The following is a 16,764-nucleotide window of genomic DNA, read 5'->3' as shown; positions in this document are numbered from 1 at the left end:
GTGTTGAGTGTTTTGCCTACATGGATGTGTACGTTCCACATGCATGCCTGGTGCTGTGGTGGCTTATAATAAGTTTGGTTTTACTCAATCACTGGGCAAGCTTCAGTGAAACATTTCACTATTGGGATAAGAATTTGTACTGTATCAATCTGATAATAGAAAAAAAAATGTCAAAAAAAGAAGTCAGAAGAGGGCATAGGTTCCTCTGGAACTGGAGTCGGCCATGGTTGTGAAGCAAGTGCTCTTGGTCACTAAGCCAGCTCTAACACATAAAGCAAGGATTTAAAGCCAAGCCAACCCCACACTGATCACTAGGTGCTGGATTGCTTAGTCTAGTGCAAAGAAAAATGAAATCAGCTTCCTCGGTTAAAGGATTGAAAACATGCCAGGGGATGGGCTGGGCCTAGTGGCATGCCTTTAATCCCGGTACTTGGGAGCCAGGGCATTAACTAAGACACCAAATGATGAACTGCCCTAGTGACAAGCTGGGGCATTCAAGCAAGTTAGTAAATTAGTAGACATTCTAATCCGTGAGAACAAACTTGTGGTCAATGTTTCAAAACTGCCCCTTTGCTTTTTTCTTTTTGGTTCTTCGAGACATGGTTTCTCTGTATAGTTTTGGTGCCTGTCCTGGAACTCACTCTTAGACCAGGCTGGCCTCGAACTCAAGAGATCCACCTGGCTCTGCTTCCCGAGTGCTGGGATGAGAGGTGTGCACCACCACCTCCTGGCTGCTATCCCATTTTTAACTACTGTTCTCATCAAGAGGTGTGCATATACGTAATCACAGGCATTCAGAAAGCTGAAGCAGGTTTGCAAAGATTGAGAGCAGCCAGGGCTATATAAAAATCATACACACAAATTCATGAGCAAACGTATGTACCTCTAATATTCAGAATGTATACAAAATGGTGCAAAAGCACCTACCTAAAATACTGAAGGGGGCAGATAATTTTCAGGAAAAGCCTACTGGCCTGGGTTTGACCCTGGAACCCTTGGTAGGAGAATCAACTTTCAAATGTTTGTTTCTGACCCCCTGCATTCATTCATGCAAAAGAAACAAGCTCAACCCATACATGGGCCAGAGAACTAATGCAGCAGGTTAAGAGCAGTGGCTGTTCTTCCTGTAGACCCAGATTAATTCCTAGCACCCACAAGGGGGTGGGTTTGTTGGGGGGCACTTCAACACAGTAAAAATCTCACCTGATGCTTGCAGACCTCCACTGCTGTACCTAACTCTAAAGACATGGGTTTTCTCTCAGTATCTCCTCCCTCATCTGGTTCCTGCTGGGATTTACACCTTGTCTGTGTTCCTCTCACTAATAAAATGGTAGAGGGGCCTCCTTCTAAATGCCAAAAATAATAAATAACATTAAAAGCTTTAAAAAAAAAAAAACCTCACCTGAAAGGTATGTGGCTCTAAGTCAAGATGTTTAAAGGGACATAACCTAAAACCAATAATGTACATTGGAGTGTACTATGATGCCTAGAGAACATAGCCAAATCTCCTTAAGTAGCAAAGATATGTCATATTTTACACCGGCTCAAAGTTCAATCCTAAAGTAGTACTCAGACACCAAGTAGAAACTCAGAGAATTTGTTTATTCCCTCCCCCAAAACCAACTGCAATCGTAAGAGGTGAGTACAAGCTCATGATTTTGTCTTCATAACAAGATCAGCTTAGAACTGGATCACCTGGCCCTGTAAACAGAACAGAAAAACAAAGTGTTGTGTTTTGTAGTATCTTTTTTTCCTGAGACAGCTTTGGAGCCTGTCCTGGATCTCGTTCTGTAGCCCAGGCTGGCCTCGAACTCACAGAGATCTGCCTGCCTCTGCCTCCTGAGTGCCCGGATTAAAGGTGTGCACCACCACTGCCTGGCCTGCTTTGTAGTTTTTAAGGAACCTTACATTATCCATGGTCTCGACACGTAACTTATTAGTTGGTTGCCTGCCTACCATGGCCCTGGGTTCAATCCAAGACCACAAAACACTTCTAAGGAGACCATGTTGCCTCTTCCTTCCCTAATTGCAGCAAAATCTATACACCGAAATCTTGAAGCCATTTAGATATACTGGTGTTCAAGATTTTCGATTTTTCAGCCAATAAAGCACACAAAAAATCCACAAATCTGAAAAACAACATAAAAATAAAATACTTGCTGGGCGGTGGTGGCACACACCTTTAATCCTAGCACCCGGGAGGCAGAGGCAGGTGGATCTCTCAGTTTCAAGCCAGCCTGGTCTACAGAGGGAAACCCTGTGTTGAAAACAAAACACGAAAAGCTCCTGGTCCCAAGCATTTCAGATATGGGATATGTAACTTGTACCTTCAGCTGTGGACAATTATCTTTGAGGGTGCCCTATGGCATAGTCAGCTCAGAACAGTTACCCCTACGGATAAAGCAATTATTTAAAAGAAGGGTACCTTTCTCTTCTTATCGCCTCCCAGTTCAAAGTGCTTGCATCTCTTAATAGCCAGCATCCTCTTCGATCTGCAGTTGGGCTCAACACACTCAAGTCTCAGCACAATCTTCTTTGTCGTTTTAGCCTACAAAAGAAATGAAGTCAAATCCTTCACAAAATTACATTGTTGCCACGATCTGTATTTAGCTATGGAGGACAAACAAAAACCCAGAAGCCAATGATTTGGAGAACTTAATAGTAACAAAGCTGAAGCTTATGTGGTTGTACGTGCCTGTGTTCCCAGCACTCTGGAGATGGAGACAAGCGGCAGCCACATGAGTTTGAGGCCAGCCTGGGCTACATGGGATTGCCACCCCCTACACACACCCAAAAACAGCTACTTTAAATTTGTAGCCCTTCAGGCTATTTGTGTTGTTTACTGGTTGATTCAAATAAAAGCCAGCCAAATTCACACAAATATGAAATACAACGTATGGAATTCACCAATCAATTTTAAGACTTCAATTAGCCCTAAAATCAGTTAACACTCACACCCCATTAATAATCAACTTCTTAGTCCACCATTTTAGCCAGTTTTGTTGCTAGTTTGCAATCTGAAAGCTGAAACACATAGCCGTCTTCCAAACAAACTGGCTGGACATTTAAATGAACAAGCATTCTCATTACCCTACATCCAACCCAGGACCCAAAGGAGTCACTCATTTAATTTCTACAAGCAGGCTGGCAGAGGAGGAAGAAAGAGATGAACAAAGAAATGCTATGTTCCAAGTAGCTGAACCTTAAGGAAGGCCTACACACATACTGTAAGAAATTTTAAGACTTCATGAGACTTGAGAAATCCAAATATCCTTCCATGGCAGTACAGGGAATTGAACCTGGGCTGCCCTCATACTTGGCAAGCACTCTACCACTGAGCTTCCAGCAACAAAGAGCTGAGGATTCAGACATGACAATAAATGAATGAAAGGTCTTGCTGGTGGACACATAATTCAGTTCTTAGGAAAGCAGGACATATTCCTTCATTTTTGCCTCTTTAGGGGGTATTGTAAATACTGAGATGCTACAGTCTAGATTATAGTCAGATCTGGGTTGACTCCCAGCTCCACTGCCTTGGAAACATCCCTGCCACAAGTGGGATAACTTTGCTGTAATTAACACTAGTAATGCTTGGAGACGAGATGACAAATGCAAGGTCCTTCCCACAATAATCAAGGAACATGCCAATTAGTAATCACTAACCTTTTTGCGGAAAATAGGCTTAGTCTGCCCACCATAGCCGCTCTGTTTCCTGTCATAGCGCCGCTTTCCTGGAAAAAGTCATTTGTTATGATATGCTACAGATCATATGTCAAAATAGCCACAAGGGAAAGTCTTAAGTTTAAATTGGAGCCGCCCTGCATTAAGAAATTTTGGTTGCACCCAAGGAGGTGGAGGGGGAATATCCGGACGTGTTACTATGTCTCATAAATGTCACATCCAAACCAAGTTATTTACTCCGGCAGGGCAGGAAACTGGCACAATTCCAACCCTTCAGAGGTTGAGGCAGGAGGATTGCTTATTCCAGGCCAGCTTGCTTTACATAGTTGGCCTTTATCTCCCACAAACTCCCCATCCCTGCCCCCTAGCCGCCACCACCAAACTACATATAAACAGCTTACCCTGGGCATACAAAGAATCCTTGCCCTTCTTGTACTGGGTCACTTTGTGGGGCTGGTGCTTGCCACATTTCTTGCAGAACGTCCGGCGGGTCTTAGGAACGTTCACCTAGTAAAGTGTTCAGAATGTGCAGTTACCAGACCACAGTGGCCCAGCACCCTCCCTGGATCGACATGAAACTGAATAACTCTACAGCTACTCACTAAAAACACAACCACCATGTAGATCTAAAAGTTGGTCAAGTCACACGCGCCATCACACAGCATATCCACCCACAGCTAAATCAACCCATCACTTCAATTCTCCCGCCCATAACTCGGTTCCCTGTGTGTCGCTCTCGGCAATGCTAGATTTCTTAGGTACATCGAGGTCTTGCCAGAGCCATGATGTACTCTGGGATAGTACTGTCTACGCCGGGAGCAAGGATTAAGCTGGATACTATAAAACCCCGACACACGACCATACCATGTTGGCGAGAGCGATATCGGCACAGAAAGAAAGAGGCAAGGCCAGCAACGGAAGTTTATAGGAGGTGCCTGAGTGCACTTCCTCAGAGCCGTGGGAAACAGCTACCATAGAGTCTGTAAGGATCCCAGAGCAGCGCCCTCGGATGGCTGGGATGACTTATCTTAGCCGCGGACAAGCGCTTCAGCCGAGGCTCCGCCTAACGTCTGTGGCTCTGTCCTCCACTTCCTCCCGCCCAGCGCCCTGCAACTTCTTTACTCCATCCCTTTTGGCGGACTGAAGCGACGAAAGCAATGCTCTTCCCAGACTCCGATCTGCCGTGTTGAAGCAGAATAGGGACTAGGATCAAGTGGAGGGGTCTTCCATCTCAGCCTAACATTCTCGTTCTGTTTCAAGGAGACTGAAATGATCTTTCACGGCAAACTGTGGCTCAAGAAAGCCCTGGGAGGGAGCCAATTGCTTTAGTTTGTTTATTTAATGTCTGTTCTGTTTCAAGCACTGTTGTAGAAGCAGGACATAGTAATTGATTATGCTCATCACTGTCCAATTTCAGGCTAAGTACTTTGAAGAAAAAGAACAATGCAAGCAATACCCTTTTAGCCGAGGAAGTAAATTGGCTGCTCTTAGTTCTGAAAACTGACAGTGAATTTATCTGGCTTCTGAAATAGTTGGGCCAACCAAGAAAACATACCTCAGCACTTTACTTACCTGAATACTTGGCAGCAGACGTGTATGAAGTTTCAAGATAGTTCAACAGAGAAAGGCTGAAGGGAGCTGAGGTTTGGGGTTTTTTTGTTGTTGTTGTTGTTCATTTGCTTGTTTGTTTTTAAGATAAGACTGCAGGTAAGCCTGTAGAGTATTTTCTTTTCTTTTTTTGTGGGGGGGAGAGGAGGAGCTGAGTTTTAACATTGATTCTCGGGATGATTCTAGGAGGAAGGTGGTAATGCTACTTCCATTTCCCAGGGGAGGGCATGGATCCAGTAGCATGTGAAACTATTTGTCCGGTGTTAACAGTAGTGGATTCAGGATGCACACCCCACCCCCGTGTATTCTGATGACTCCTGGTTTCCTTTTACTATCACACAATATTACCGTTACGGCCTGCCTATTATAACAGCTATCTTTGGGGCGGGGAGAGCCTCACAAATCCCAGGCTGGCCTTAAACTCACCTGTGTAGCTGAGGATGGCGGTGAACTTCTGATCCTTCTGCTGAGTGTTGGGGTCACAGGTATGTGCTATGTGCCACCCGTGTCTGGATGCCTGCCTTTTAGTCCTGCCGATCTTCGGGAGCTGTTTTCTATTACTAGTATTTACCAAATGAGGGAACTGAGGCACATGAGGCATTACATTCACTTATCCAAAGTCACACACATGGATATTTTTAAAGTTGGAATTCGATCTTAGGCCACTGAGCAGTACATAGGCCTACCCTTACCCAGTATATTACACAGGGAAAGAGAAGCCCCTGCAGGGTAGACGTTTGGGCTAGAATGCAGGAGGAAGCAGCAGTGGCCTAGGGGCTAATGTTAGGGGACCCTGGAGCATCCTGCTTGCATAATGCTCCAGAAATAAGTTGACTCTGTTCACCCACATTTTTGTTCGATGGTCTCTGGGGCTAAGATAACAACAACACCATAGCCTGCTACATTTCTTTGCCAAGCTGCCAGCCTGAAGTCCAGCAGTATTTTCCTCCCTCTAGACTCTTACAAATCTTGCTGGCCTTTGGGGAGTTTCTACTTTTTTTTATTGTTGTTGTTTGTTTTTGTTTTCCATGTAAGTAATCTGGAGATAGAAAGACAATTAGCCAGGGTTAGGGATGTAGCTCAGTGGTAGAGCGCTTGCCTTGCAAGCCTTGGGTTCAATCCTCAGCTCAAAAAAAAAAAAAAAAGAAAAGAAAAGAAAAAGAAAGAAAGAAAGACAATTAGCCTTCATCTAATCAAACTTTGTTCCTTTAATCATTCCCCATGTGATGTGGTTTGGGGAATTTTTTATTTTAAAATATTTAATTGTCTAAATTGCATATGTTTAAGGTATACAGTGTGATCATATACAGTTATCTTGTATAATAACTGCCACAGTCAAATTAATACATCCATCACCATCCATTGTTGCCTGTGAGTGTGTGTGTGTGTGTGTGTGTGTGTGTGTGTGCATGTGTGTAGGGGTGAAGACACTTAAGTCTGCTCTCTTATCCAACTTCAAATAAGCAATAGAATATTAATAAGTCTCCATAATGCATATTAGACCCCCAGAAATTATTCATCTTATAGTTCAAAATTTGTTTAGCACTATTTTCTGTTTTCTACATGTATCTGCTCATTGATTTCCCCAAAATGAAGCACTTAGAACTTAAGACAAGACTCTAGGTATAGTCTGTCACTGCGCAATGTGTGAGACATTCACTTTCCTCTAGATATTATGCTTCTATTTAAAAAAAAAAAAAGCCCAGTGTCATCTTGACTTTTCTCTCAGCCGTGTAGGTTTCTGACTTGCCATTTCTCTTAGCTGCTATCAGCAAAGCCCAGGTACCATTTTTCACGAGCACTGCTGCTACCTTCTCCCTTCCACGGGTATCGAACACAAGCCATCAGGCTTGGCAGCAAGTGCTTTTTCCTACTGGGCCATCTTGCCGGTCCATCCACTGGGAGGCATTTGCGTGTATACTGTAAGCATATTTATTCACACTGTTTGGGCATAGTCCTGTCGGTATGAATGAGTGTGCTGGATGAGTGGCTGTATGCAAAAGGTGAAGAAGTAGCTTCATTCTGCCCTTCCCCTTTGCCCCCCTCTCTAATTTCCCACAGTGCTCCTATTAACTAGCAATTCCCACCCCAAATGGACCTTTAGAAAGGATGGAGCATGTGACAAGGGGCATCTGACTGAAGAAAAGGGGAGGGATGTGAACATCTGTGGTCACTCCATTGGAACAGTTACTGCATGTGACCAGGGAAAGGACATAACTCGTCAATAAAGTAGGGAGAGCCATATAACACTTGGTGCCCATGCACCTGTACCAATGTGATGATTTACCAATCTGCCAGTCTATAAATGCTTTTAAAAAGTCCTGGTGCTTTCAGAATTCTGACCAATTTGGGGGATTAGTGATATGTTTCTGTATTAGGGTGTAACATCTCAGGGTAAGGCAATATGAAAGTGCCCCATGAGTGAAGATAGACAAAGAGATCAGTCACCAGGGGCTCTGCCACCATCATGTGGCAGATACAGGCTGCATTTCTTTAGAGAATCCTCTGGAAGAAGACAGGAGCTGGGGCGCAACCTAAGGACCTGCTGAGGGACCATTCAGGCTTCAAATAACACATCTAGTCTTGCTTACTGCTTTACAGAATCAAAGAAAATGGTGTAAGTTGTTTATCTTTGAGAGAGAAAAAAATTGAGACAGAATTTTCTATGTTGTCCAGGCTTTCAACTTCCATTGCCCTAGTAGCTGAATTATAAATGTGTTTCCTCATGGTTAAGGTCATAAGGCTGAATCTTGAAGGAAGAATATTCATAAAAGAACAGTCAGAAAAAATGGGGAAGGGCACAAGTCTTTGTGTGGGCTTACACTCGGGCATATTTATCTGTAGAAAAAAAAAGCTTTCTTAGAAAATGACTCAGCAGGGGAAGTCTTGTCTCTACCTCTGTCAGGCTGTGTATCTCAGGGTCTCTGAGTGAGCCCTCTTTGTCCTTCACGTTGAACTGCATGGCCCTGAGTCTCCCCTGCTGAGGGGACAGGAGACTTTAAAGACACTGGCTTTGTTCTGTGTCTTGCCAGCTTGGGCATCTCTTTTCTTCCTGTGCTGATCATCCCCCACAATCCTTTAGGTATGTCATCCCTTTACCCCAGGGAGGGTAATCTGATGACCTGTTTGTTCGGTCCAGCCCCATCATCTTTGGGGACTCAGCAACCCCAGCAATGGTAAGATTCTGTCAGAGCTGGACTCTATTGGTGGAAGCGGTCCCAGGCGAATGAGGGTGGGGAGAGTTGGGGGCGGGGGTAGACTAGGGACAGCGGCAGCACGGAACCAGATACCATATTGTTAAGAAGAAAAAAAGGCATTGGTTTAAGTCAGGAAACAAAAAAAGGGAACTGAGTGCCTGTGAAAGGGTGGGGTTTGTTCAGACTGTCCTTCCTCTCTGGACTGTAAGAATATGTCTCCAGGGCCAGTGTCTTCAGAGACCGAGTCCCACCTTCCAAGTCCTGGCATCTCATTACATCTGGGAAGCTACCTGCATTAAGTCAGAACTGAGGTGGGTCTGAGGTGAGGCAGAGACTGGGCACAGCTGTAACTCCTTCTCTTGGAACCTTCAAAGGCCAGACAGGAAACATGGCTGGTTCCATATATCTGCTGGTGGAGAAGACTCATGGAGAGTGGGAGGCCACCAGCAGAAGACCCTGGCATGCTCTTCCAATGATGGAGGGGAACGTAAAGGTCTTCTGAAGACAGCCAGTGTGGTGGGGTGGTTAGAGGAAGAGGAAAGAGTGATTTGAACATCTGAAAAGGTAACCAACGTTAGACACGGAGCTCTGCAGCTGTTGGTGGGAAAGAAATACCTCAGGCAGCAGTAGGGTAAAAGCAAGCCACTTTCACCAAATACTGTTTGAAGACCTGAAATGCGTCCTCGTATCAATGAGACCCTTAGAAGAAGGAATTCTAAGCGGCCGCTTAATCTGCAAAAACTCTAAAACAGCTCATGTGTCTCAAATGGCAGTGCTAACTGGGGAAAGGGCTGGGCTACATGGGGCGGATGCAACTTGGTTTGGCCTTCAACAGGCCAAATATTACCAGGATGAAAGCTGGCTTATAGGAATGATTGTGTGGAGGCTGCGGCAACCTCGTGGTAATAGTGGGTAGGAGACAGCCAGCGGAAAGCAGCCTCCACCCCAGCTGAGACGGTGTGGCCAACCCCTGAGGTCTCTGGGAAGATTTTCCTCTTACCATTGCCTACCATGTGCATGGCTGCCTTTTCTCTTGGCTTCATTATTTCTCCTCTCGTTTCCTTTCCCCTCCCTCTCTTTCCTCTTCTTTTTCTGGTCACTAGCCCCTGATCCAGAATCAGCACGTAATAGCCTTTAAATTGCATCACATTTATCTTGCCACTTTCTCCTCGAGCTATATTTTCCCTTTCTCTTCCTCCTTCCCACCTGCCTGTTACTTTGCTTGGAAGTTATTGCCAGGACTTAATGTGTAAATAAATGTGAAGTCGTTAAGACAGGCCCCTGGCGAGAGTAAGTGCTGTCTCTCAGCAGTCATTACTAGTTTTGTTCCTCCTGAGCCCTGCCAGTGGCCCATAGGGCTGGTCTAGGGGCAAATGGTGTGAAATTCAGACTCAGATTGCGCTGATCCAGCTGATCGAGACATTCTGGAGTGAGTGGCCAGACCTCCAAATGGAATCTTATCTTCCTCACTACTCAGCTCTGAAGGCTGGAAGGTTTATCCCATGCCGCGTCCATTGCCAGAGCAGAGTGGTGGGGGATGGGGTGTTTATCCCATGCCATGCATTTCCTGAGGCAGAGGAGCAGCGGTCCAGAGGTTGGAGGTTGAGGGAGGGACACTCCGCGCAGCTCAGAGACTGTCCTCTTGGCTGTTAGGTGTGCGTTTTAGCCCTGCTCCTTCCCTCATTTTGCATGCCACAGTTCTGAAGCAAGTGTACCTTGCTTTTCTCAATTGTTTGAAATGCGCCACAAAATGCAGATTCTCATAGAAACCTAAAGTATTACACCCATGCAGTATCCCTTAAGGCTTGCCTCATCCACTCTAGTTTGATTTTATGTATTTATTTTATTTGGAGACAAGGTCTTACCTACCTAGCCCAGGCTATGTCGCCTGGACTAGACTCAAACTTGTGGTCCTTCTGCCTTACTCTCCTGTGTACTGAGATTGCTTGTGGACATTGCCATACCTGGCCTGACTTGTTTCTGTTCAGACTGTTTAATCTATTTGCTCGTGCCAAACTCCAGATTCCTGTTGCTTATGGCTGTTGATGTTTTGTTTGGACTCTCTGCAAATGCCTTCTGGGGGAGAAAAGTGTAACTTTCCATCTACTTGTAGGAAGGGTCTCGATGCAATTTAAATAGTCACTATGATTTGTTAGTTCCATTTGAGCCAATTTCCTATAGAGTTTCTTGTCAGTGGTCTCGAGCCATAGCAGGAAGTCACTTAGTTATAAGGGGGAGGATATGGCTGCTGAAAACCAAAGTTTGGTCGATCTCCAAAGAGTCATCTGTGTCTATATGTCCACTTTTCCCTCAGCAATGCTGAGAGCGGAACCTAATTCCTGAAGATAAAGGAGGGCTAGATTTTTGAGTGTAACAGAGCTCAAGAAACAGTTAAAGAAGAGCTGGGTGTGGTGGCACACACTTGTAAACCCAGCACTCAGGAAGCTGAGGCAGGAGGATTGCCTGGAGTTCCAGATCAACCTGAACTGCAGAGCAAGACGTTGTTTCACAAAGGGGGAGAAGAAGGAGGAGGGTGGAGAGGGGAGAAGGAGGAGGAGGAGGAGGAGGAAGAAGTAGTTGTTGTTATGGAGGAGACTGACTTATTTTACTCCAAACCTGCTTGGTTATGCATGAAGCCATTGGGGGAGGGGAACACGCCTCTGAGGAGCCTGAAACAATTGGGCCACGTGTAACTTTCAGTTTGTTACAGAGGTTCACATACAGTAATTGAGTATGATCTGAGAACTTTATCAACCTAGAATGTTTAATCACAGGCATTCCTTCCCAGTCCGCACTCTTGGAACGCCCTCTTCAAATAAGGCACAAAAGGCAATAATTTGGGGTAACACTGGTTATTTGAGCCTCAGCTTTTCTCACTGCTGACCCTTACCCAAATGAAAAAGTCTCACTACTAGCAAGAGCGTTTAGAGAGTTCCGAGGAGGGATTGACAATGAAAACAAACTAGAGTTTGTAGTCGCTGACTCAGTGAAAAGGTCAGTGCACAACAAAACCAGAGTATAAAATGACTGAAGGTGAAGTGAAAAATGAAGTAAAGATGTGGAGGAAAGGGGACTTCGGCTCTCAAAACCTGCTCTTTGGAGCAGAAATTGGTATACTATTTCTGGAAAGTATTTTGGCAATATGTATCAAAATGCAAAATGTACACACAGTTTTCACATTTCTTTATGCACTGTGTGTGGTGTGCATGTGTCTGTATGGATGTCTTTCTCTGTGGTGTGTGGGTCTGTTTGTATCTGTGTGTGTGTATGTGTGTGTGTGTGTCAGTGTGTATGTGGTGTATGTGTCTGTGTTTGGTGTGTGTGTGGTGTGTATGTATGCATAAGTGTGTGCTGATGCCTTCAGAGAATGTCAGATTCCCTTGAGCTGGAGTTACAGGCAGTTGTGAATAGCTTGGTATGCATGCTTGGAAGGAACTTGGGTCCTCTGGAAAAGCAGTAAGCACTCTCCTTAACTGCTGAGCCATCTCTCCAATTCTTCTTCATCATTATTATTAATTATTGTTGTTTTGAGTATTGCTCTTGTTGTTTAGACTTCGAGACAGGGTTTCACTGTGCAGCCCAGGCTGGCCTTGAACTCACTATGTGATCCTCCTATCTCAGCCTCCTGAGTGCTGAGCTAACATGCCTACTTCACAGGCTTGGCTAGAAATAATGTTAAGCAAGAATCTTAGAAATGTTTTTTAGGAAAAAGTATTGTTGCATGGATAGATGAATGGATAGATGGATAATTTTAAATATAAGCAAACTATACATGATATGTGCAATATGATTCCAAATATAATAAGAAATGCACACAGAAAAAAATGAAGATGCCAAGATACTAATATATCTATATGTGAGGTTTGTAATTGATTTTTTTAATTTTTAATATGCCTGAACTTGAAAGATTCCCTACAACGAATTTGTGTTATTTTGATATAATAGGGAAAAAATAAATGATTAACCAAAGAGAAACAAAAACTCAATTGAAAAATAAATCAGATATAGTGTTAGTCTTTACCATGAATTTGGTCACCTGTAATGCTGACAAAATAAGTTGGTTTCAATAGAGTCTAAACAGTGTTTCTTGGGAATTTACCACTAATAATTGGGTTGCTTTGATGACATTTTAAAGACCTTTCTTCTGCCTGGGTGTGGTGGTGCATGCCTTTGATCCCAGAACTTGGGAGGCAGAGGCAGAAGGATCTCTGTGAATTTAAGGCTAGCCTAGTCTACATAGTGAGTTCCAGTATAGCCAGGGCTACATAGTGAGACACTGTCTTAAAGAAAAGAAAAGGAAAAGCCACTGGGTTTGATATTACCAAATAAACTAGGTGTGGTGATACAGTGTATAATCCCAACACTCAGGAGATAGAGGCAGGAGAGGATCAGAAGGCCAAGGTCATCCGTGACTTCATAGAAAGTTTGATGACAACCTGGGCTACATGGGACCTTGTGGTAATAAAAAAAAAAAGAAATAAAGAAAGAAAGAAAAAAGGAAACTCAACCTAAATCAGTCTGGGAAGTAATGGCATGCTACAGAAACTGCAAGAACTATACAGCAGGAGCTATAGATGGATGACGATGGACAAGTGATGCAGTGTACAAATACTAGTTTCCTTATGTTTGTTGTGAAGAATACATGGAATGTCACATAGAAGATGTTGGTCAGAAGCTGGAATGCATGGCTCAGTGCTAGAGCTCTGGACAAGCATGCACGAGACCCTGAGCTTCATTCCCAGCACCACACACATAAATAGTCAAATAGTACAAAGTGCTTGGCAGGTAAATGACACTGGAACAGGAGTTTTCTTCCATATCCCTTCAGAGAGAATCGAAATAGCCAGACGCTTGATGGTCAGTTGCCCGGAACTTTAGAGGAGACACAATGAGAAAACAATACCTCCTGACTATTCTGGTGAAGTCGTTGTTTGAAGTCTGGTGACTCCCGTCTGTCTCATCTACTGACTATTGCTCGAGTGCTGTCTGTCCCTAGCAGTGTTTTCTTATCACAACAAGGAGAATTGCCAGCGATGCTCTCATTTATTAACTCTTCAAGTGCGATTTATATTAATTCCCATACAAACAGTGCAGTTTGTATGATGACTGAGCTCTCACTAACAGGCTTCCTCTGTCTGAATTCTACTGCTGCATATAGAGCTGAGAGGCTGCAAAGAAAAGAAAAGAAAAAGGAAGGAATGCTTTTGATCTTCTTGTCTGCTGATGCTACTCAGTTTCCTTCAGGTTTTATTTTGCCTTCTGTAATGTGGGTCTTGGATTCTGAAGAGATATTTGATTGTGATTCACCATGAGCAAGAGTGATAGTATTACAAAGGTCTTCATGACTTAGCAGTTAATAAGATTAGAGTATGGTTGCTCTGTTACCACTACTTGTCACTAAATGGAGGAGTGTGTTATTAAGAGGAACTTCTTTGGAGTCTGAGCTGAAACTGAAGGTAGGACTGATTGCTCATAATCTTGTCAGCTTGTCACTCTGGTGGGAGTCCACTTTAGGCAGAGGCCAAGAATGGAGACTTATGTAGCAAGGTGCAGGGAAAGGTTTGCATTTCTGCATCAGTTTTCTCTAAAGATCACCAACAAAACATTAACCCAGTCCGCTGCCAGAAGACAGCAAGCAGCATCTGTGTAGTAGACAGAAGGCAAACCTCATTATCAAAATTTTTAAACACTCTTTGAATCCATTTTTGTCTTCTCTTCATGATAATAGAACTGTCTATACCACAAGAAAGAAAGAACAAAATACCTGTGAATAGCATCAGGCTTTCAAAAAAAAAAAAAAAGACACTCCCTTTCTCTCCCTACTGAAAAAAAAATCGAGCTTTTCAGAGAGAAAAGTAAAGTGCTGACTTTATTTATTTGATTTCCGTCGTGTCACCAAAAGCAAAAGGAATTTAGTGAAAATAAAAGTCCACACTCCTTGTAGGGAAGGAGCCCCTGCTTCTAACAAAGCTCAGAGGAGAGCTGATGAATCATTTTACTCTGTGGTCCATTTTTATGGCTATCATCTTTTCATTTGTGCTTCTAATGAAAGTTTATAATTGGCAAAATTGTGCATAAACTTCAGGTGAATTGACGTGTGTGTGTGTGTGTGTGTGTGTGTGTGTGTGTGTGTCTGTCTGTCTGTCTGTCTGTCTGAAAAAGCCATTGGTGAGCTGTGCCTGGTGCTGCAGGCCTTTCATATAGATAGCACTCCAGATGCTGAGGCAGCAGGACAGCTGTGCCTGGGCCACCAAAGGAGTTGGAGGCCAGCGTGGGCTACACAGGGAGATGACAGGCTCAAAAACATAATCAAAATTTCAAAGAGGCTAGTGATGGGCCTTAGTGGTTGAGTCCCTGTCTCACTCATGCAAGGCCCTGTGTTCCATCCTCAGCACCACAAAGACTCTTTGACTGTTTTATGGAATTTTCTGGAATATTCTAAGCACATTGTTTTTCCTACATGAGTACAGATGGCATCCTTAACAGCAACATAGTTACATTACTTTTTTTTTTCAGAAAAAAAAGACGATTTTTAAAAAATTTTATTGTATGGTTATGAGTGTTTTGCCTGCATGTACATATATGCACCATTGGCATGCCTGGTGCCCATGGAGGTCAGAAGAAAGCACTGAATCTCCTGGAACTGGAGTTCCAGGTGGTTGTGAGCCATCGTACGGGTGCCGGAAACTGAATGCTGGCTGCATGCAGGAGCAACAAGTGCTCTTATCCACTGCGCCATACGTCTCTGTTACCTGGTGCCATCTAAAAGAAACCATCTAAGGAAAGGGGAGGGGAGCCCAAAGCACTAACCTCTGTAGTAAAACTGTTCTCAACCTGCAAACAAGGCTTCTGTCCTTTGTAACCCAGGCAGCAGGGCATGAGCTAAGTCAGTTAGTTGAATGGCAGTTATTACATGTTCAGAAGTACAGGTGAACCCTCCAATGTCCTTTTGGCTACAGACCTGAGTGGGTCAACTTTTGAAAAATTACATTTATTGTTCAGGAAACTGGGAACTAAAAGTCCAGGGTCTGCCTTAGTGAAGTTCTGGTACCTGGATTATCCCTTCTGAGAACACCAGGGTCAACAGTTCGTTTACGGATTCTGGCCATGTGTCATAGAAGGACAATGTCTAGACATTACCAAACAGCTGGTGTTTGTTGTTGGTAATCTAGAGCACTGCGTTCCCTTATATAAGAAGCCAGGCTTTGTTTGGTGTGGGTTCACTGTACCTGAAACTTGACAGAGTTGAGGACTGTGGAAGAAGGCGATCAGGGAGAAAAATAAGGCTACTTGCTAGTGCTGGAAATGTGCGGCTCATTTAAAACAGGTAGCAGGGCTGAGGGGGTACCAGGAGGGATAGAGGTGGCTGTGCTAGAACCCTCAAAACCTTTCGTCATCCACAGCACACAAGCGAGCTCCAAGAGAGGAAGCCATGGCTGCAGTGATCCTGGAGAGTATCTTTCTGAAGCGCTCCCAACAGAAAAAGAAAACATCACCTTTGAACTTTAAGAAGCGCCTATTTCTCTTGACTGTGCAAAAACTTTCCTACTATGAGTATGACTTTGAACGTGGGGTAAGTTTCCCAAATGTGACGTCCGAATTTCACCATTTCAAGGACTTAGTCTTGGATCTTCTGTGAGACAGGAGATAGGTCTTACATAGTGTGTATGGGGGGGGGTAGAAATAAAATAGACCTAAGTACATCAAACTCTGAAAAATATTTCCTAGCCTAGGAGTAGGTATAGTCATGCCAGGAAAAAAATTCAACGGTGTGAGAAGCTGTTCAGGATGTCTTACCACAGAATCTTGTGGTTGGTAAGAACTCGTTATATGCTTGTTAAGGATAAAAGCCAAGAAGTCAACATTGCCTTTTTATTTCTTGTGACAAAATTGCATATAATAATTTATTCTTCCATATTATTTGCCTCTGATTTGGTATTTAAAGGTTAGATAGATGTTGGATTATTTTTTACTTTAAAAATAACAGGTCTAGCCGGGCAGTGGTGACACAGGCCTTTAATCCCAGCACTTGGGAGGCAGAGGCAGGTGAATCTCTCTGAGTCTGAGGCCAGCCTGGCATACACAGCGAGTTCCAGGACAGGCTCCAAAGCTACACTGAGAAACTCTGTCTACAAAAAACAAAAAACAAAACAAAACAAACAAACGAAAAAAAAAAAAAAAACAGGTTCTGCCAGGCACAGTGGCACACATCTTTAATCCCAGCACTTAGTTGGGTCTACATAGTGAGTTCCAGGCCAGCCAGGGCTACAAAGTGAGA

At 43.8% G+C, this 16,764-nt stretch overlaps 2 protein-coding genes across 4 annotated transcripts in view; one reads left to right on the top strand and one right to left on the bottom strand.

The window, feature by feature from the left end:
- Positions 1-1,581: 1,581 nt before the first annotated feature.
- Positions 1,582-4,656, bottom strand: Rpl36a (ribosomal protein L36a). The gene is made up of 5 exons (XM_059251100.1): positions 4,546-4,656; positions 4,083-4,188; positions 3,664-3,731; positions 2,426-2,548; positions 1,582-1,701 (listed from the first exon to the last, which is right to left on the bottom strand). Exons 1-5 carry the CDS (start codon positions 4,654-4,656, stop codon positions 1,681-1,683), a joined length of 429 nt encoding a protein of 142 aa, XP_059107083.1. The 3' UTR covers positions 1,582-1,680.
- Positions 4,657-8,683: 4,027 nt separating this feature from the next.
- Positions 8,684-16,764, top strand: part of Btk (Bruton tyrosine kinase) — a 45,231-nt gene continuing 37,150 nt past the window's right edge. The window contains exons 1-2 of one of the 3 annotated variants that reach the window (XM_059251098.1): positions 8,684-8,797; positions 15,890-16,059. In XM_059251098.1, the coding sequence (XP_059107081.1) occupies positions 15,919-16,059 (141 nt within the window). In that variant the 5' untranslated portion in view covers positions 8,684-8,797; positions 15,890-15,918. Of the gene's footprint in view, positions 8,798-15,716; positions 15,814-15,889; positions 16,060-16,764 lie in introns of those variants that run through there. The other 2 variants (XM_059251097.1, XM_059251099.1) reach the window with 2 other exon arrangements.

Source organism: Peromyscus eremicus, chromosome X (assembly GCF_949786415.1).
Source record: "Peromyscus eremicus chromosome X, PerEre_H2_v1, whole genome shotgun sequence".
Classification (NCBI taxonomy): Eukaryota; Metazoa; Chordata; class Mammalia; order Rodentia; family Cricetidae; genus Peromyscus; species Peromyscus eremicus.
The sequence above is the reverse complement of the archived record's forward strand: the minus strand, read 5'-3'. Positions and strand labels throughout refer to the sequence as shown.

Coding starts and splice junctions, on each gene's coding strand:
- Rpl36a (XM_059251100.1), bottom strand. CDS start 4,656: ATGGTAGCTGTTTCCCACGGCTCTGAGGAAGTGCACTCAGGCACCTCC. Junction 4,189..4,545: donor ATATCGCTCTCGCCAACATG/GTATGGTCGTGT, acceptor ACACTTTACTAG/GTGAACGTTCCTAAGACCCG. Junction 3,732..4,082: donor GGATTCTTTGTATGCCCAGG/GTAAGCTGTTTA, acceptor GACTTTTTCCAG/GAAAGCGGCGCTATGACAGG.